The sequence below is a fragment of the Anolis sagrei genome, chromosome X (genome assembly GCF_037176765.1).
Source record: "Anolis sagrei isolate rAnoSag1 chromosome X, rAnoSag1.mat, whole genome shotgun sequence".
NCBI lineage: Eukaryota > Metazoa > Chordata > Lepidosauria > Squamata > Dactyloidae > Anolis > Anolis sagrei.
The window spans coordinates 70,569,380-70,589,707 of record NC_090034.1 but is presented as its reverse complement, the minus strand read 5'-3'; the positions used below and the strand labels follow the sequence as shown (position 1 = coordinate 70,589,707).

At 45.4% G+C, this 20,328-nt stretch overlaps 1 protein-coding gene across 1 annotated transcript; it reads left to right on the top strand.

The window, feature by feature from the left end:
- Nucleotides 1–1,067: 1,067 nt before the first annotated feature.
- LOC132780782 (interferon alpha-inducible protein 27-like protein 2A) lies at nt 1,068–18,817 on the top strand. Its single transcript, XM_067473233.1, has 5 exons — nt 1,068–1,092; nt 5,203–5,227; nt 18,084–18,116; nt 18,269–18,430; nt 18,541–18,817. Exons 2-5 carry the CDS (start codon nt 5,224–5,226, stop codon nt 18,615–18,617), a joined length of 276 nt encoding a protein of 91 aa, XP_067329334.1. The 5' UTR covers nt 1,068–1,092; nt 5,203–5,223; the 3' UTR covers nt 18,618–18,817.
- Nucleotides 18,818–20,328: the final 1,511 nt, after the last annotated feature.

Sequence of the window (20,328 nt, the reverse complement as noted above, 5' to 3'; positions counted from 1 at the left end):
TTTGTTAGTTTTGGCCCATCTCTCTAATCTGTCAAGATCGTTTTGAATTCTGCTCCTGTCCTCTGGAGTATTGGCTATCCCTCCCAATTTGGTGTCGTCTGCAAACTTGATGATCATGCCTTCTAGCCCTTCATCTAAGTCATTAATAAAGATGTTGAACAGGACCGGGCCCAGGACGGAACCCTGCTTGTGGCACTCCGCTCGTCACTTCTTTCCAAGATGAAGAGGAAGCGTTAGTGAGCACTCTCTGTGTTCGTCCACTTAACCAATTCCAGATCCACCTCACCGTAGTTTTGCCTAGCCCACATTGGACTAGTTTCCTTGCCAGAAGGTCATGGGGGACCTTGTCGAAGGCCTTACTGAAATTCCTGCAGCGCCAGGATCGAGACTTGTCCTTGGTCCTTGGAAAACTGTAACTCTTTCCAAGGGCTGGAGCCCAGGGACCAATCTGCTCCCTGAAAACCTCCTGGGGTCCTTGCTGTTGTTAGTGTCTTGGCAAATTGACCAAGACTTAACCCCTTTGTGCAGTCTGGTACCCTTGCCCTTTGCAGAACTATAAGTTACCATCCCTTATTTGGGGGGGGGGGGGGACGGACGACGGACATGCTCGACTTCAATACCAGTGTATGTCATGCTGATAAGAGTGTATGCTGGGTGCAGATCTAAATAGAACGAAAGGAAAGAAGTGTCACAGGATAGTAGAATCTTATAGCTGGAAGAACCTGCAAAGGTCAGCTAGACCAGCCCCCTGCCATGCATAAAACTATGTGTTACGACTACAGCCCTCCTGAGAGAGGGCCACCCAACCACTGTTGAAAGATTTCTAAAGACAGAAGTCCACAACCCTGAAGCAAAGAAGGTGACAACAGGGTGAATTGGTTTCATTTCTCCTGCCCTTCCACACCCTTTTGGGGAATCAAAACCTACTGTGTCATTGCCATTTGACGCACAGGAGAACCAATGAGTGGACTCAATGGAACCATGGACTCTGTCCATCCTTTCTGTTTAAAGCCCCACCTACCCAGCAGATTTCCAAAAGGAAATTGTGCACACGCATAGAGACGCACTTGCGGACACTCTCTTCCAAGGAAGGTAAGATCCAATTTTCAGAATGGAAAGCCTGAGGCAAGATGGGTGGGTGTTTCCAAGACTATGGATCAGTGTTTCGCAACCTGTGGGTCAGGATTCCTGGGGAGGGGACATGAGGGGGTTTTTACAGGGGTCACCAGAGATCATCAGAAAACACAAATTTCTGATGGTGTTAAGAACCCCTTTGGCAGAGAAGGCTGAAGATCTCGCCACCTGTCCTTTTCTTCCTTTATGGAAACAGACAGTGAATCCTCCTTCTGCTCTCTGGATGTAGGGGAACTACAATTCCAAAACTCAAGGTCAATGCCCACCAACCCCTTCCAGTATTTTCTGTTGCTCGTGGGAGTTCTGTGTGTCAAGCTTTGTTCAATTCCATCTTTGGTGGAGTTCAGAATGCTCTTGGATTGTAGATGAACTATAAATCCCAGCAACTACAATTTCCAAATTTCAAGGTCTATTTTTCCCAAACCACCAGTTTTCACATTTGGGCTTATTGAAGATTCGTGCCACATTTGGTCGAGATCCATTAATGTTTGAGTCCACAGTGCTCTCTGGATGTAGGTGAACTACAACTCCAAAACTCAAGGTCAATGCCCACCAACCCCTTCCAGTATTTTCTGTTGGTCATGGGAGTTCTGTGTGCCAAACTTCGTTTGATTCCATCGTTGCCGGAATACAGAATGCTTTTTGATTTTAGGTTAACTATAAATCCCAGCAACTACAACTCCCGAATGACAAAATCAATCCCACCCAACCCCACCAGTATTCATTATTTATTTATTTATTTATTTATTAGCCATCCCCTGCCACACGTTGCTGTGGCCCACATTGTGGTTCTGTGTGGGAGGTTTGGCCCAATTCTATCGTTGGTGGGGTTCAGAATGCTCTGTGATTGTAGGTGAGCTATAACTCCCAGCAACTACAACTCCTAAATTTCAAGATTCTATTTTCCCCAAACTCTACCAGTGTTCACATTTGGACATAAGTATTTGTGTAGAGTTTGGTCCAGATCTATCTGTGTGCCAAGTTTGGTTCAATCCCATCGTTGGTGGGGTTCAGAATGCTCTTTGATTGTAGGTGAACTATAAATCCCAGCAACTACAACTCCCAAATGACAAAATCAATTTTTTTAGAGAAGGACATACATTGGGTTGTTAGGTGTCTTGTGTCCAAATTTGGTGCCAATTTGTCCAGTGGTTTTTGAGTTCTGTTAATCCACAAACGAACATTACATTTTTATTTATATAGATTTAATGCATTTCTACCCGGCCCTTCTCCCCCCGAAGGGGAACTCAGGGCGGCCTCACACAACCACCATACGATGCTATCAACATATAAAAACAGACCAAAATACATTTAAAACATTAAAAATCATTATTATTATTATTTGGGGTTCTTTTACCCCGCTCTTCTCACCCCGAAGGGGACTCAGGGCGGCTTACAAAAGCAAAGGCACAATTTGATGCCTGCATCATAAAAACAATCAAACACAAGATTACATCAATACACAGTTAACAACAAATATACATTATAACCATAAAATCAATAAAATCAATAAAACCAAATACAAACCAAATTTCTTCTCTTACATGGTCAGCGTTCGCTACTCATAGATCTAGTTTTACGTTCCACTTCCTCAATCCTGCTGGTCTTACTCGCCTGGTTGTCTGATTTAATTGCCGGAGTGCCCAAAGGCCTGGTCCCATAACCAAGTCTTCACCCTTCTCCTAAAGGCAAGGAGGGATGATGATGCCCTGATTTCCCCCGGGAGTGAGTTCCACAGGTGGGGGGCCACCACTGAGAAGGCCCTGCTCCTCGTCCCCACCAGCCTCACTTGTGACAGTGGTGGGGTCGATAGCAGGGCCCCCCCAGATGATCTCAGACTTCGGGGTGGAACATAGAGGGAGATACGTTCGGACAGATACACTGGACCGGAACCGTACAGGGTTTTGTAGGTCAAAACCAGCACCTTGAATTGTGCTCGGAACTGAATCGACAGCCAGTGGAGCTGACACAGCAGGGGGCTGGTATGCTCCCTGTATGTCGCTCCGGTGAGCAATCTGGCTGCCGCTCGCTGGACTAGTTGAAGTTTCCGAACAGTCTTCAAGGGCAACCCCACGTAGAGCGCATTGCAGTAGTCTATTCGGGATGTAACAAGAGCGTGGACCACCGTGGCCAGATCAGACTTCCCGAGGTACGGGCACAACTGGTGCACAAGTTTTAACTGCGCAAAAGCTCTCCCGGCCACCGCTGAGACCTGGGGTTCCAGGCTCAGCGATGAGTCCAGGATCACTCCCAAGCTGTGAACCTGCGTCTTCAGAGGGAGTGTAACCCCGTCCAGCACAGGCTGTACCCTATACCCTGTTCGGCCTTACGACTGACCAGTAGGACCTCTGTCATTAGAAACATTATACAATTTATTAAACAGTAACTTAAACATGCCAGTTAAAACCAAACCCAAAATTTCTTTTTAATTGTTTGTATTACTTTATCATAGTTCAATACATTTGTTATACATTGTTTATTTTACAGCAGATACATATTAATCTATACAATCTATCATACTTTAACCTTTGGCATCTACTATTATTTTTCTGCTTATACATATTATCTATCTCTCACCCCTGTGCTCCCCTCCCAAGCCCCAGCTTTTGCGTATCATCTGTCCAAAATTTCAATTCTTCTTGTGGAGGTAACTTTCCTTCTTTCTTTTTAAATTCTTTTTCAATAATTTTTCTCCATACATCAGCAAAATCACTTTGTTTCCATATACCTCTTTTAATATACACGTCAGCTTATCATTTATTGCCAATTTCCAGACTTCCTTGTACCACTCCTCTATTTGTATATTTATTTCTCTTTTCCAGTTCCTTGTTATAAACTGTCTTGCTATTGTTAATAAGTTTGTTCTCGCACCTTTATCCTCTTTTTTTTTTAGTTATTATTACATAATGATGATAAAGCTGTACATTCTTTTTTAATGGTCATTATATCCTCTATTTCTCTAAATCAGTGTTTCTCAACCTGGGGGTCAGGACCCCTGGGGGGGGGTCGCAAGGCGGTGTTAGAGGGGTCGCCAAAGACCATCAGAAAACACAGTATTTTCTTTTAGTCATGGGGTTCTGTGTGGGAATTTTGGTCCAATTTTATCATTGGTGGGGTTCAGAATGACCTTTGATTTTAGGTGAACTATAAATGCCAGCAACAGCAACTCCCAAATGTCAAGGTCTACAACTCCCAAATGTCAAGGTCTATTTTCCCCCAAACTCCACCAGTGTTCACATTTGGGTATGTTGAGTATTCATGCCAGGTTTGGTCCAGATCCATCACTGTTTGAGTCCACAGTGCTCTCTGGATGTAGGTGAACTACAACTCCCAAACTCAAGGTCAATGCCCACCAGACCCTTCGAGTATTTTCTGTTGCTCATGGGAGTTCTGTGTGTCAAGTTTGGTTCAATTCCATAATTGGTCAAGTTCAGAATGCTCTTTGATTGTAGGTGAACTATAAATCCCAGTAACTACAACTCCCAAATGTCAAGGTCTATTTTCCACCAAACTCCACCAGTGTTCACATTTGGGTACGTTGAGTATTCATGCCAGGTTTGGTCCAGATCCATCACTGTTTGAGTTCATGGTGCTCTCTGGATGTAGGTGAACTACAACTCCCAAACTCAAGGTCAATGCCACCAGACCCTTCCAGTATTTTCTGTTGCTCATGGGAGTTCTGTGTGTCAAGTTTGGTCCAATTCCATCATTGGTGAAGTTCAGAATGCTCTTTGATTGTAGGTGAACTATAAATCCCAGCAACTACAACTCCCAAATGACAAAATCAATCCCCTCTCCCAACCCCATCATTATTCAAATGTGGGTGTATCGGGTATTTGTGCCAAAATCAAAGTAGTTTTTATATGGCAGTGTACAAAGGGCCTCTGAGGAATCTGAAGGTCAATCGTAGCTAGGAGCAGATATTTCCTTGTCCCAGAAAGGCAAACATGACCTGGGGATGTGACAATATTAAAGAAACAGTTTCTGCTTTAGAATATTTCTTGTTGATAGCTAAACCGTTGTCGTTCTCTTTCTTTCTTATTTTACCAACAATTTGATTCGTTCCAGTTTCACAACATCGCAGCCAAGATGGGTGAGTTTCTCATTTGAATCCTGTTTCCATCATAAAAATACTTTCGTTTCTATGTACTTTTCATTTCTGTTTTCTTCCATAATAATAATAATAATAATTATTTATTTATTTATTTATTTATTTATACTCCGCTACCATCTCCCCAAGGGACTCGGTGCAGCTGGAACAACCACGTTTTCAGGCTCCTCCTAAAGACTGCCAGAGTTGGGGCATGTCTGATGTGCCTGGGAAGTGAGTTCCAGAGTCAAGGGGCCACTACCGAGAAGGCCCTCTCCCTCGTCCCCACCAATCGCGCCTGCAAAGGAGGTGGGAGCGTGAGCAGGGCCTCTCCAGATCATAGAATCATAGAATCAAAGAGTTGGAAGAGACCTCATGGGCCATCCAGTCCAACCCCCTGCCAAGAAGCAGGAATATTGCATTCAAATCACCCCTGACAGATGGCCATCCAGCCTCTGTTTAAAAGCTTCCAAAGAGGGAGCCTCCACCACACTCCGGGGCAGAGAGTTCCACTGCTGAACGGCTCTCACAGTCAGGAAGTTCTTCCTCATGTTCAGATGGAATCTCCTCTCTTGTAGTTTGAAGCCATTGTTCCGCGTCCTAGTCTCCAGGGAAGCAGAAAACAAGCTTGCTCCCTCCTCCCTGTGGCTTCCTCTCACATATTTATACATGGCTATCATATCCCCTCTCAGCCTTCTCTTCTTCAGGCTAAACATGCCCAGCTCCTTAAGCCGCTCCTCATAGGGCTTGTTCTCCAGACCTTTTATCATTTTAGTCGCTTCCAGCTTGTCAATATCTCTCTTGAATTGTGGTGCCCAGAACTGGACACAATATTCCAGATGTGGTTTAACCAAAACAGAATAGAGGTAAGCATTACTTCCCTAGATCTAGACACTATGCTCCTATTGATGCAGGCCAAAATCCTATTGGCTTTTTTTGCTGCCACATCACATTGTTGGCTCATGTTTAACTTGTTGTCCACGAGGACTCCAAGATCTTTTTCACACGTACTGCTCTCGAGCCAGGCATCACCCATTCTGTATCTTTGCATTTCATTTTTTCTGCCAAAGTGGAGTATCTTGCATTTGTCGCTGTTGAACTTCATTTTGTTAGTTTTGGCCGATCTCTCTAATCTGTCAAGATCGTTTTGAATCCTGCTCCTGTCCTCTGGAGTATTGGCTATCCCTCCCAATTTGGTGTCGTCTGCAAACTTGATGATCATGCCTTCTAGCCCTTCATCTAAGTCATTAATAAAGATGTCGAACAGGACCGGGCCCAGGACGGAACCCTGCGGCACTCCACTTGTCACTTCTTTCCAGGATGAAGAGGAAGCATTGGTGAGCACCCTCTGTGTTCGTCCACTTAACCAATTACAGATCCATCTCACCGTAGTTTTGCCTAGCCCACATTGGACTAGTTTCCTTGCCAGAAGGTCATGGGGGACCTTGTCGAAGGCCTTACTGAAATCCAGGTACGCTACATCCACGGCATTTCCCGCATCTACCCAGCTTGTAACTCTATTGAAAAAAGAGATCAGATTAGTCTGGCATGACTTGTTTTTGATAAATCCATGTTGACTATTAGCAATGACCGCATTTGTTTCTAAGTGTTTGCAGACCACTTCCTTAACAATCTTTTCCAGAATCTTGCCTGGTATTGACGTGAGGCTGACCGGACGGTAGTTGTTTGGGTCATCCTTTTTTCCCTTCTTGAAGATTGGGACCACATTGGCCCTCCTCCAATCTGCTGGAACTTCTCCCGTTCTCCAAGAACTCTCAAAGATGGTTGCCAATGGTTCCGAAATGACTTCCGCTAGTTCCTTCAATACTCTTGGGTGTAGTTGATCTGGCCCTGGGGACTTGAACTCATTTAGAGCGGCCAGGTATTCCTGTACGACTTGTTTCCCAATTTGGAGTTGGATGTCCTCAAATCCCTCATCCACTCCGTCTTGCTGAGGTTGAAGATGACTTTCTTTTTGTGAGAAGACCGAGGCAAAGAAGGTATTCAGTAGTTCTGCCTTTTCTCTACCCCTTGTCAGCATTGCCCCATCTTCTCCTCGAAGAGGCCCTATCGCCTCCTTGTTTTTCCTTTTTCTACTGACATAAGAAAAGAATCCCTTTTTATTGTTTTTAATGTCCCTGGCAAGACTGAGCTCGTTTTGTGCTTTAGCCTTGCGGACCTTTTCCCTACAGCTGTTGGCTATTTGTTTGAATTCTTCTTTGGTGATTTCTCCCTTTTTCCAGTTCTTGTGCATGTCTCTTTTGTGTCTCAGCACAGTTAGAAGTTCTTTGGACATCCATTCTGGCTTCTTTGCACTTGTCCTATTTTTTCTTTTTGTTGGCACGGTTTGCAGCTGCGCCTTGAGTATTTCACTCTTGAGAAACTCCCATCCATCCGTAACTCCCTTGTCTTTTAGTTATGAAGTAGCAACGAACATAATGTTATGGTTGGGGGTCACCACAACATGAGGAACTGTATTAAGGAGTCACGGCATTAGGAAGGTTGAGAACCACTGCTCTAAATACTCCTCCCCTCCCCAGTATTCAAATTTGGGTGTATCGGGTATTTGTGCCAAAATTGTTCCAGTGAACGAAAATATATTCTGCATATTGAATATTTAATTTACAATTCATGACAGTAGCAAAATCACAGTTATGAAGTAGCAACAAAAATAATTTTATGGTTGGGGGCCACCACAACATGAGGAACTGTATTAAGGGGCTGTGGCAGGAAGGTTGAGAACCACTGCTATGGATGAGTTTGTGTGCTCAGCACATACCTCAGCATGCGAGTGCATGACTAGTGGACCCGCAACCAGAGGTGGCCCTAGGTAATTTTCAATGGTAAGCAAACAGTATTTTGGTGCCCCCCCCCCCCAACCAATCACTGATATATATTTTCTGTTCGTCATGGGAGTTCTGTGTGCTATATTTGGTTCAATTCCATCATTGGTGGAGTTGAGAATGCTCTTTGATTGTAGGTGAACTATACAGCCCAGTAACTACAACTCGCATATGTCAAGGTCTATTTTCCCCCAAGAGCGCCTCAAGAGCGCCCCTGAGCAAAATCAACTCTACTGCAAATGCTTACTTTGCGTAATGGTTGAGCCGCCCCTGCCCGCAGCCCTTCTCTAGCCCCTGGGTCCTGGATCTACAGACTCAGACCTCTTCTACACTGCCATAGAATCCAGATCATCAAAGGAGATAATCCACATCATCTGCTTTGAGCTGGATTATAGGAGTCTACACTGCCATATAATCCAGTTCAACTCAGATAATCTGGATTTTTATGGCAGTGTACAAAGGGCCTCTGGGGAATCTGAAGGTCAATCGTAGCTAGGAGCAGATATTTCCTTGTCCCAGAAAGGCAAACATGACCTGGAGATGTGACAGTATTAAAGAAACAGTTTCTGCTTTAGAATATTTCTTGTTGATAGCTAAACCATTGTCGTTCTCTTTCTTCTTATTTTACCAACAATTTGATTCGTTCCACTGTTTCACAACATCGCAGCCGAGATGGGTGAGTTTCTCATTTGAATCCTGTTTCCATCATAAAAATACATTCGTTTCTATGTACTTTTCATTTCTGTTTTCTTCCATAATAATAATAATAATAATAATAATAATAATAATAATAATAATTTATTTATTTATACTCCGCTACCATCTCCCCAAGGGACTCGGTGCAGCTGGAACAACCACGTTTTCAGGCTCCTCCTAAAGACTGCCAGAGTTGGGGCATGTCTGATGTCCCTGGGAAGTGAGTTCCAGAGTCAAGGGGCCACCACCGAGAAGGCCCTCTCCCTCGTCCCCACCAATCGCGCCTGCGAAGGAGGTGGGAGAGTGAGCAGGGCCTCTCCAGATCATAGAATCATAGAATCAAAGAGTTGGAAGAGACCTCATGGGCCATCCAGTCCAACCCCCTGCCAAGAAGCAGGAATATTGCATTCAAATCACCCCTGACAGATGGCCATCCAGCCTCTGTTTAAAAGCTTCCAAAGAAGGAGCCTCCACCACACTCCAGGGCAGAGAGTTCCACTGCTGAACGGCTCTCACAGTCAGGAAGTTCTTCCTCATGTTCAGATGGAATCTCCTCTCTTGTAGTTTGAAGCCATTGTTCCGCGTCCTAGTCTCCAGAGAAGCAGAAAACAAGCTTGCTCCCTCCTCCCTGTGGCTTCCTCTCACATATTTATACATGGCTATCATATCTCCTCTCAGCCTTCTCTAAACATGCCCAGCTCCTTAAGCTGCTCCTCATAGGGCTTGTTCTCCAGACCCTTGATCATTATAGTCGCCCTCCTCTGAACACATTCCAGCTTGTCAATATCTCTCTTGAACTGTGGTGCCCAGAATTGGACACAATATTCCAAGTGTGGTCTAACCAGAGCAGAATAGAGGGGTAGCATTACTTCCCTAGATCTAGACACTATGTTCCTATTAATGCAGGCCAAGATCCCATTGATGATCAAAGAGATCATGTGGGTTCGTACACAGAAATGCGGTCACACAGATAGGCGGGTCCCAAACCATTCAGGGCTTTGTAGGTAAGAACCTGCACCTTGAATTGGGACCGGAAGATGAACAACAGCCAATGGAGCTCCTTAAACAGGAGGGTTGACCGCTCCCTGTAAGGAGCCCCAGTTAACAACCTGGCCGCCGCCCGTTGGACCAATTGAAATTTCCAGGACGTTTTCAAGGGCAGCCCCACGTAGAGTGCTTTACAGTAGTCCAATCCAAATCATCATCATCATGTTTATTTATAGCCCGCCACCATCTCTCCCAACAGGGACTCGGGGCGGCTTACACAAGGCCAAGCCCAAACAACAGATTACAATAATATAAGATACAAATTGCAATAAAATAAACAACATAACATTAAATTATAAAACATATAAGCATATAAACAATATACACAAAACATAAAGAGAAAAAGGAAAAAAAGCATAACAGTGAGTGGGCCGCATGTACATAAAATTATTTATTTATTTCTTTCTTTATTTATTTACAGCTTTTATATTCCGCCCTTCTCACCCTGCAGGGGACTCAGGGCGGATTACAGTGTACACATATATGGCAAACATTCAATGCCAATTTTTGACATACAAACATATACAGACATACACAGAGGCTATTTAACTTTTTCTGGCCACCAGGGGAGCTGTCGCTTTCATCATCCATCTGCGAGGCTGATGAAGCACTTCCGCATTCCCCGCATGCTTCCCCGCTGGAATGCTTTCCTGGAGTCTTCTTTATGGCCTCATAAATCAGTTAATTTAGCCTCCCCACACTTTAAGGTGGCACCTAATTTTCCTACTTGACATGTCAAGACCCAGGCAGACCAACGAGGCGAAGCAGCCGTTTAAGGGTTAACCAAAGGTGTTTAATGGCAATTAACAAGTCAAAAGGCTCTATTCAGCAGAGCATGTAAACAAAAGAGCCTGCAGCTTGCAGGAATGTAAACAAAGGCAGCAGCCCAGGCAAACTGAGCAGAAAAGGAAACCAAAGTAAAGCAGGCAAACAGTTCATGATTAGAAGGCACACAGTCAGTTCAAAAATCACAACACAAAAAGCAGGATGAGGAACGGTCCGAAGTCCACGCAGGAGACAGGCAGAATTGTAGAATAGTCAAGACGGTCCAAGGTCGGGGCAGGAGACAAGACTCACGGTTCCAAGGCAGGTCAAGCAGTCAGCACGGTCACGGAAACACGGTTCTGGATGCAAGGACTCAAGGCAAGAGTTAACAGCAGGATACACAGGTACACAACACTTTGAACTCTGCAACATGATTGACCCAAGGGTACTCCTTAAATCTCATCAGAGTCACTAGATTCACCTCCAGCTGCATCCAGTTCCACAGGTGAACTCCGTTCTCTCCATTGTTGCCAGTCTGCACTCCGGGCTGCATCCTGAGAAGCAGTATCTGAAACCCATGAGTCTGTGAACCCTTGGAACTCACCACTGGAGGTTGGAGCATTAAGCACATCCTGAACCTCCTGGACCCTAGTCCAGTCAAGCTCTTCATCATCACTTTCAGACCCGTAGCTATCTGATATGTCTTTAAGACGCTTGGAAATGGATTCCTCATTGCTATCAGAACTGCGTGCTACTCGCTTTACACCACGGTAATCCTCCGTCTCCATCTCCTCATGAGTAAACCCCTGAAACTCTTCCTTATCACTAGATTCAAGGAATATGTCCCTAATGCGCTTCAGCTGCTGCTGAGCATCCTCCTCTTCCAAGCCTCGTTTCCTCCTACTAGCACTAGTAGATACAGAAGGCACACGCTGAGTTACAACATGACAGATGCAGCTGTGTTTCGGGTTGCAAAGGTCGACAACAGGCTACACACAATTGGTTAGAAACCCACTCCAACCCGGGCTGGCTTCGAACTCATGACCTTTTGGTCAGACTGATCTTAATGCAGCTGACACTCAGCCAGCTGCGCCACAATCCCAGGGTGAGATAAAGGAGCAGAATTATTTGTAAGGGAGAATACATGGAGAGACAGGGAAATGAACATAATACACATCTTGTCTAAACAGTTGTGGCACAACCAGTTGAAGGAAACACCAGACCCTGTTGAGACTTCAGCTCCCATCAGCCGTAGCCAAGATAACCAATGACAGGAGATGACGGAGATGTAGTCAAACAACAGGTGAAACATAAGCTGATTTAAACCATTGATTCTCAACCTTCAGTTCTCCAGATATTTTCAACTCCAAGAATCACCTTTCTCGACACAACCTTCAGTGTGTTTCTCGACCTTCCATTCTTCACATCTTTGTCGGAGTTTCTGAGAGTTGAAATCTGGTCTGCCTAATATATTAATTTGCAACTCAGTAGAGCAATTTTCAAGTAACATGTTCTAAATATGTTCACTTCCTGTGTTAGCATACGAATGCTGCAACAGGACGTTAAGGGGCCCTTCCAGAAAGACCCTATATCCTAGGATCTGATCCCAGGTTTTCTGTTTATCCCAGATTATCTGGCAGTGCAGACTCCAGTTTAAACCTGGGATCATATCCTAGGATATAGGGCAATGTTTCTCAACCTGGGGGTCGGGACCCCTGGAGGGGTCGCGAGCGGGTGTCAAAGGGGTCGCCAAAGACCACCAGAACACACAGTATTTTCTGTTGGTTATGGAGGTTCTGTGTGGGAAGTTTGGCCCAATTCAATCCTTAGTAGGGTTCGAATGCTCTTTGATTGTTGGTAAACTATAAATCCCAGCAACTGCAACTCCCAAATGTCAAGGTCTATTTCCCCCAAACTCTACTAGTGTTTACATTTGGGCATACTGAGAATTCGTGCCAAGTTTGATCCAGATCCATCATTGTTTGAGTCTACAGTTCTCTCTGGATGTAGGTAAACTACAACTCCCAAAACTCAAGGTCAGTGCCCACCAAACTCTTCCAGTATTTTCTGATGGCCATGGGAATTCTGTGGGCCAAGTTTGATTCAATTCCATCATTGGTGCAGTTCAGAATGCTCTTTGATTGTAGGTGAACTATAAATCCCAGCAACTACAACTCCCAATTGACAAAATCAATACACTCCCCCAATCTGTTACTATTCAAAACAGCAGCAAAATGAGTTATGAAGTAGCAACGAAATTAATTTTATGGTTGGGGGGGTCACCATAACATGAGGAAGAGTATTAAGGGGTCGCGGCATTAGGAAGGTTGAGAACCACTGATATAGGGTCTATCTGGAAAGGCCCTATTTATTTGCTTATTGTGTCAGAAGCAGATTCTCCCCTACGAACCATCAAGGTTGTTAAGATCTTCTGGAGGGGCCCTGCTCTCGGTCCCACCACCTTTGCAATCGCGTCTGGAGGGGACGAGAGACAGGGCCTTCTTGGTGGTGGCCCCTCGGCTGTGGAACTCTCTCGCGATAGAGATCAGATCTGCCCCCTCCCTCCTGACTTTCAGAAAGATGGTAAAATCTTGGCTCTGGAACTTAGCATTCTCAGATTGATGATCGAATCAATAACTGTTGACTACAAGGCGGATGGTGATGAATTTGTGATTTACCTTGACGAATTGGCTTTATGTAATTCTTGATCTGTATTTTAATGTGTTTTAATGTATTAATGTACTATGGTGTTATTATGCTTTAGTTTATTTGTATATTGATTCTCTGTTGTTAGCCAGCCTGAGTCTCTCCTCGGAGGTCAAGAAGGTTATAAAAGCTCTAAATAAATAAATAAATAAGTTGAGGATACAGTTAAAATGCATTTAAAAACACAAACAAAGTTTTAAAACGAACTTGGCATTAAGCTAAATGCCCTTTGACCAGTAGCTGGCCACTTGGAGTGCCTCTGGTGTCGCTGTGAGAAGGTCCTCCATTGTGCATGTGGCAGGGCTCAGGTTGCACTGTAGTAGGTGGTCTGTGGTTTGCTCTTCTCCACATTCGCATGTTGTGGACTCCATTTGTGGCCCCATTTCTGCATCTCGTGGTGCCAGAGTGCAGTTTGTTCAATGCCTTCCAAGTCACCCACTCTTCTGTGTGCCTAGAGGGGAGTCTCTCATTTCGTATTAGATACTGATTGAGATGTTGGGTTTTAGTCTGCCACTTTTGGACTCTTACTTGCTGAGGTGTCAATGCCTTGGTCCTTTCATTGCTGGCTGCTACTTCCTGATAGATGTCAGGTGGTGTGATACTAGCTAAAGGTACCACCTATGAAGCAGGTGAAGTGTAATTTGTCCAGTGTTGTGGGGCATAGGTAAAGGTAAAGGTAGTCCCCTGACATGAAGTCCAGTCATGTCTGACTCTGGGGTGTGGTGTTCATCTCCATTTCTAAGCCGAAGAGCCAGCATTGTCCGTAGACACCTCCAAGGTCATGTGGCCGGCATGACTGCATGGAGCGCTGTTACCTTCCCGCCGGAGCGGTACCTATTGATCTACTCACATTTTTGCATGTTTTCGAACTGCTAGGTTGGCAGAAGCTAGGGCTGACAGCGGAAGCTCACGCCGCTCCCCGGAATCGAACCTGCGACCTTTCGATCAACAAGCTCCGCAGCTCAGTGCTTTAACCCACTGCGCCACCGGGGGCTCCGTGGGGCATAGACATCCTGTAATAATATGGCATGTCTCATTAAGAGCCACATCCACTGTTTTAAAGTGGTGAGATGTATTCCACACTGAGCATACATATTCAGCGGCACAGTAGCAAAGCGCAAGAACAGATGCCTTCACTGTGTCTGGTTGTGATTCCGAGGTTGTGCCGGTCAGCTTTCATATTATATTATTTCCAGCACCTACTTTTTTGCTTGATATTCTTATAAGTCAGAGCACGGTCCAGAGAGACTCCAAGTATTTCGATGGGATTCCTTCCCAGGTAATCCTCAGAGCTTGAGATGCTTGTCTGTTCCTAAGGTGAAAGGCAGAAGTCTGTGTTTTAGATGGATTAAGAATCAGCTGGTTTTCCCTGTAATCGGCAATAAGAGCACCCAAAGCTTTGGGGAGCTTCTATTCAACCATTTCAAAGCTCCGCGCTTGAGTGATGATGGCACGATCATCAGCATAGATGAAACTCTCTGTCCCTTCTGGTAATGGCTGATCATTTGTGTAAGTGTTAAACACTGATGGAGAAAGCATGTTCTTTTGTTTTTGCCATCTCCTTCTCTGTCCCTGGAATTCAACAAAAAAGCTCCTGTTTTGTTGCAGATTTCCTATGAAGTGGGGGAGGTGATAGTTTTTCTCAGGAGAAGGCGATGATTTACTGGGGAGGCCCTGCTCTCGGTCCCACCAGCGTCTCAAACGTGTCTGGTGGGGACAAGGGACAGGGCCTTCTCGGTGGTGACCCCCCGCTTGTGGAATTTGCTCCCCAGCGAGATTAGATCGGCGTCCTCCCTCCTTACTTTTAGGAAAAAAACTAAAGACGTGGTTTTGGAGCCAGGCCTTTGGCTAGTGGGCACAACAGCACTTTAGGTACTGAACTTGGACAATAGGATTGTTTGAAAATTGGAAATGGCTTTATGACCTGTGATTATGTGATCTGTTCTATGTGGTTATGTAATTTTAATTAATATCTGCTTAATTGTCATGTAATGGATTTTATATTGCTGTTTTATATTGTTGCTTTGATACTGTTGGCATTGAATAGTTGCCTGTGTTAGCTGTCCTGAGTCCCCCCTCGGGGGTGAGAAGAGCGGGGTAGAAATGGTCTAAATAAATAAATGTCATAAGCTGCTGACAAGTCTATGAAGACAGCTCCTATAATCTGCTGCCTTTCATAATCATCTTCTATGTGCTGTGTTAGGAAGAGCCCGAAGAATTGATAAGAAGCAAAACACATATGCCGGCAGAAAAAAGATCATGTGGCCCTCCAGATGTTGCCTCCATTATCCTCCAGAATCGGGGACAGCGTATGGTGATGGGAGGGATGGTTTCCGAGAGATCTCTGCTAACTTGCGGGGTGCCACAGGGAGCTATTCTCTCTCCTCTATTATTTAACATCTATATGCGACCGCTTGCCCGACTGGTGCGGAGCTTTGGGCTTGAGTGCCACCAGTACGCTGATGACACTCAGCTCATTCTGAGGATGGAGAGCCGTTCGGACTCTGTACCCGAAAATATCCATCAGTGCCTTGAGGCCGTTACTGGATGGTTGCGTGCCAGCAGGTTGAAGGTGAATCCAGCGAAGATGGAGATCCTTTGGCTGGGCCGTCCGGGTGGGAGGGAGATCCAGCTGCCTACCCTGGGTGGCGAGACACTACGTCCGTCATCTTCTGTAAAAAGCCTTGGTGTCTTATTGGACCCTCTGCTCACAATGGAGGCCCAGGTCTCTGCTGTGAGCAGAACTGCGTTTTTCCACCTACGTCAGGCTAGGCGACTGGCTCCCTTCCTATCTAGGAAAGACCTGTCTACGGTGATCCAGGCGATGGTCATCTCGAGGCTTGACTACTGTAACGCCCTCTACATTGGCCTTCCTTTGTCAGTGATCCGGAAACTGAAGCTGGTGCAAAATGCGACGGCTCGTCTTCTCGCCGGGGTGCCGGTGAGGTGTCGTATCACCCCAATTCTACAACAGCTGCACTGGCTACCGATTGAGTACCGGATTACTTTCAAGGTGCTGGTACTAACCTTTAAGGCCTTATATGGTCTGGGGCCGGCGTACCTGAGGGCCTGCTTATCCCCCTATCAACCCCAGAGATTACTTCGGTCCGAAGACCAGAATTTGCTTGAAGTCCCCAACATCCGAATTTATCATCTGTCCTCTACTAGGCAGAGAGCCTTCTCAATTGTGGCCCCTTATTTATGGAATGCCTTGCCAGTTGAAACCTGAACCATCCAAGACTTGCTTTTCGGAAAGCCTGTAAAACCTTTCTTTTCCGACAAGCTTTCGATGGATAAATAACTCGGGAATATGTCTGTTCTCGTTTTTATTGTATTTTAAAGTTGGTTGTAATTGTTGTAATCTACTGCTGTAAACCACTCCGAGCCAAATTGGGAGTGGGGTTTAGGGGTTCAACCCCCCCCCCCCCGAAATGTTTCAGATTTTTTTAAAAAAAAACCTGGTTTACTCATGAATTTTAACTGGTTAACCAAATCCCCCTGCTAAGTCTATGAGATGCAAAAAATCATGAGTCCCTCCAGAACTGAAGGCACTATCTCAAGCAAATATTAGCAATTTATTCACACTGTCATTACTTGCAGCAATAGCCGATGTAGTTGTTCTGGTACAGCTGTACCAGGAGCTCCAACTTTATTTGCTTTGTATTAAATGTTTGCTTGCAGTCCTAGGTTTCAGGGACTCTGCAGATAGGTGGCTTCTTTGGTTGCAGTCATAGGGCAAGTCACCTGTCCATCATTGTTAAGTTTTGGTCCCGCCCCTTGCTCAGGGCAATTGGGAAGGGAAGGGAGCTATTTTTAGTTAGGCTCAGCAAGGTAAGCTTATGTATAGGATGTGTGCAAGCTTCCCTTGTACAAAAGCTTCAACCCTTAAGACCTTCCGGGGGAGAAAGGTCTTAAGAGTCTCCAAAGAATTTCCAGGAAAACAGCCCTAAAGACCAAAGAACTCCAGCTGGAGAACATCTACTGCCTTGCTGGTAGGTCCACTTGGCATTCGAGACGCAGTTCGACCCGGTAGTGGAGCCCACATCAGTAAGGGTTAGATTACAGTCAGCCTGGGAGAAGTTAAAACGGGGATTTTCCTTTAAATAAGAAGTTATTGAATATAGGTGCCTGTCCTTCGTGGGCAAGATTAGGAATTCACCAGTTGCCCAAAAGCTTGAAATCATTTGCTTAACTTTACTGAAGACAAGAGAAGTTTCTGTTTGATTGTTCATTAATAAAAGACTTTGTTGTACTTCTCAAGCCATCTAAAGACTGTTTGTGGTGGAAACCTCTGAGAACTTCTCTTTAGGCCCCCTGGCTTCCCGCTGGGCAAAAGTTGCACATCCTGTTCTAAAGACAATTATTTACAGGCCCAGCGTGCGACAGAACAGTAGTGAAGCAACCAAGTTGGGGAGGGGGGGGGGGAGACGTTGAATGCTCTCATTAAGGAGGCCAGACTTGGTGGAGGTGGTTGACTAGGGCGGAGCTGCAGACTATTGAAGGCTGCTCTGCCCTCTGCTGTGCTCTTTGCTTCAGTGTGAGCTAGGAGGCAGGTTTCAACCCCCACCCCTGCGAAATTTCCACCACCACCCCCCGAAAATTTCAACCCCTCCCGAAATTTTTTTCTGGCTACGGCCCTGGTTCCAGTACTTTGTTCCAAAATGCAATTCAGAAGGGACCCTTCCCAAAAGACCACCTTTACATATACTGGACCCCAACTGCTAGAATGCGGAGGGGGAGACGCTTGTGTAAATGTGGGTGTATCTTAAATGTTTTATTGACACAAGTATCTCTTTTTTTAGCCAAACTCTTAATTGGTGCAGCCCTCGGCTTGGGTAAGTTGCTTGTTTCCTTTACTTCGGAATTAAAGAAAGATGGGCCACATTCCTTTGTGCCAGCATGAGTTGGGTGGAGCTGCCATCTTAGGAATTTGGCGACTCGGAAAGACTCGCACCACGAAGATTATTCATATGGTCTTTTCGTGCAGGCGGTGCTACCATTGGGGTCCCAGTGGCACTCGGGGCCCTGGGCTTCACTGCCGCAGGGATTGCGATGGGATCGGTGGCTGCTGGAATGATGTCGAGCACGGCCATTGCCAGCGGTGGAGGAGTCGCTGCTGGTAGCCTTGTGGCCGTTGGGCAGTCAATTGGTACGTCTGGTATTTTTGGAGGGGTGATATGCACTTGCCATCAATGCAGATGCACCTAGGGTCCCTTTTTCCATCTCACCCATGTCTTCCTTGGTCTTCTTTTCACCCAGGTGTTGTCGGACTGTCGGCGGCAGCCAAGGCAGCCGCCACCATGGGTGGAGCCCTGCTGGCTGCCATATTGTTTTAACAAAAAAATGCTAGAGCTGTCCATCAAGAGAAAGATGCTTCGCCATGAGACAGGACAACCAGCTTGAAGCAATGCTCGATTTTCCTCTTTGATAATCGCAACTGCACTTGACTCACTTGGGTCTCTTCTTCCTGTATTTTCCTGCTGCTGTGTATAAAATAATACCGAATTGGCAAGATCAACCAATATGCTTGTGTGGTTTAATAACTAGCTGGTTTGGTATCACCATACCTTCTATTGTTTGTAGTTGTTCATCTCCAGTAAGGAGACTATTTCCGGAATATTATCCCATTCCCGGTGGCGTAGTGGGTTTAACCCTTGTGCCGGCAAGTCTGAAGACTGACAGGTCGAAGGTTCGAATCCGGGGAGAGCTTGGATGAGCTCCCTCCGTCAGGTCCAGTTCCCCATACTGGGATATGAGAGAAACCTCCCACAAGGATGGTCAAACATCAAAACATCCAGGTGTCCAATGTATTGTCGAAGGCTTTCATGGCCGAAATCACTGGGTTGTTGTAGGTTTTTCCGGGCTATATGGCCATGTTCTAGAGGCATTTTCAAACAATCAGGCACATCAAATCACTCTCAACAAAAGATTCCCCCCAGGCACTTCCAAGCCATTAAATGCTAATCAAGGTGGTCAGTTGAAACCTTCACACCTAGCTCCAGCATTTTCTCCTGATGTTTCGCCTGCATCTATGGCAAGCATCCTCAGAGGTAGTGAGGTGCACTACCTCACTACCTCTGAGGATGCTTGCCATAGATGCAGGCGAAACGTCACGAGAAAATGCCTCTAGAACATGGCCATATAGCCCGGAAAAACCTACAACAACCCATCCAGGCATCCCCTGGGCAATGTCCTTGTAAACCAGTGGTTCTCAACGTTCCTAATGCCGCGACCCCTTAATACCGTTCCTCGTGTTGTGGTGACCCCCAGCCATTAAATTATTTTCATTGCTACTTCATAGTTGTGATTTGGCACAAATACCCAATATGTCCTAATTTGAATACTGGTGGGGTTGGGATGGGAGGATTGTCATTTGGAAGTTATAGTTGCTGGGATTTATAGTTCACCTACATTCAAAGAACATTCTGAACTCTACCAACGATGGAATTGGACCAAACTTGGCACACAGAACTCCAACGGAAAATACTGGAAGGGTTTGGTGGGCATTGACCTTGAGTTTGGGAGTTGTAGTTTGCCTACACCCAGAGAGCACTGTGGATTCAAACAATGATGGATCTGGATCAAACATGGCACAAATATTCAATATGCCCAAATGTGAACACTGGTGAAGTGTGAGGAAAATAGACCTTGACATTTGGGAGTTGTAGTTGCTGGGATTTATAGTTCACCTACATTCAAAGAACATTCTGAACTCTACCAACGATGGAATTGGACCAAACTTGGCACACAGAACTCCAACGGAAAATACTGGAAGGGTTTGGTGGGCATTGACCTTGAGTTTGGGAGTTGTAGTTTGCCTACACCCAGAGAGCACTGTGGATTCAAACAATGATGGATCTGGATCAAACATGGCACGAATATTCAATATGCCCAAATGTGAACACTGGTGAAGTTTGAGGAAAATAGACCTTGACATTTGGGAGTTGTAATTGCTTGGATTTATAGTTCACCTACAACCAAAGAGCATTCTTAACCCTGCGAACGATTGAATTGGGCCAAACTTCCCACACAGAACTCCCATGACCA

Bases quoted from the DNA above. Each gene is read 5' to 3' on its own strand.
- LOC132780782 (XM_067473233.1), top strand. The intron at 18,117-18,268 runs GTAAGTTGCTTG...CTTTTCGTGCAG, and splicing joins TGGTGCAGCCCTCGGCTTGG to GCGGTGCTACCATTGGGGTC. The intron at 18,431-18,540 runs GTACGTCTGGTA...CTTTTCACCCAG, and splicing joins GGCCGTTGGGCAGTCAATTG to GTGTTGTCGGACTGTCGGCG.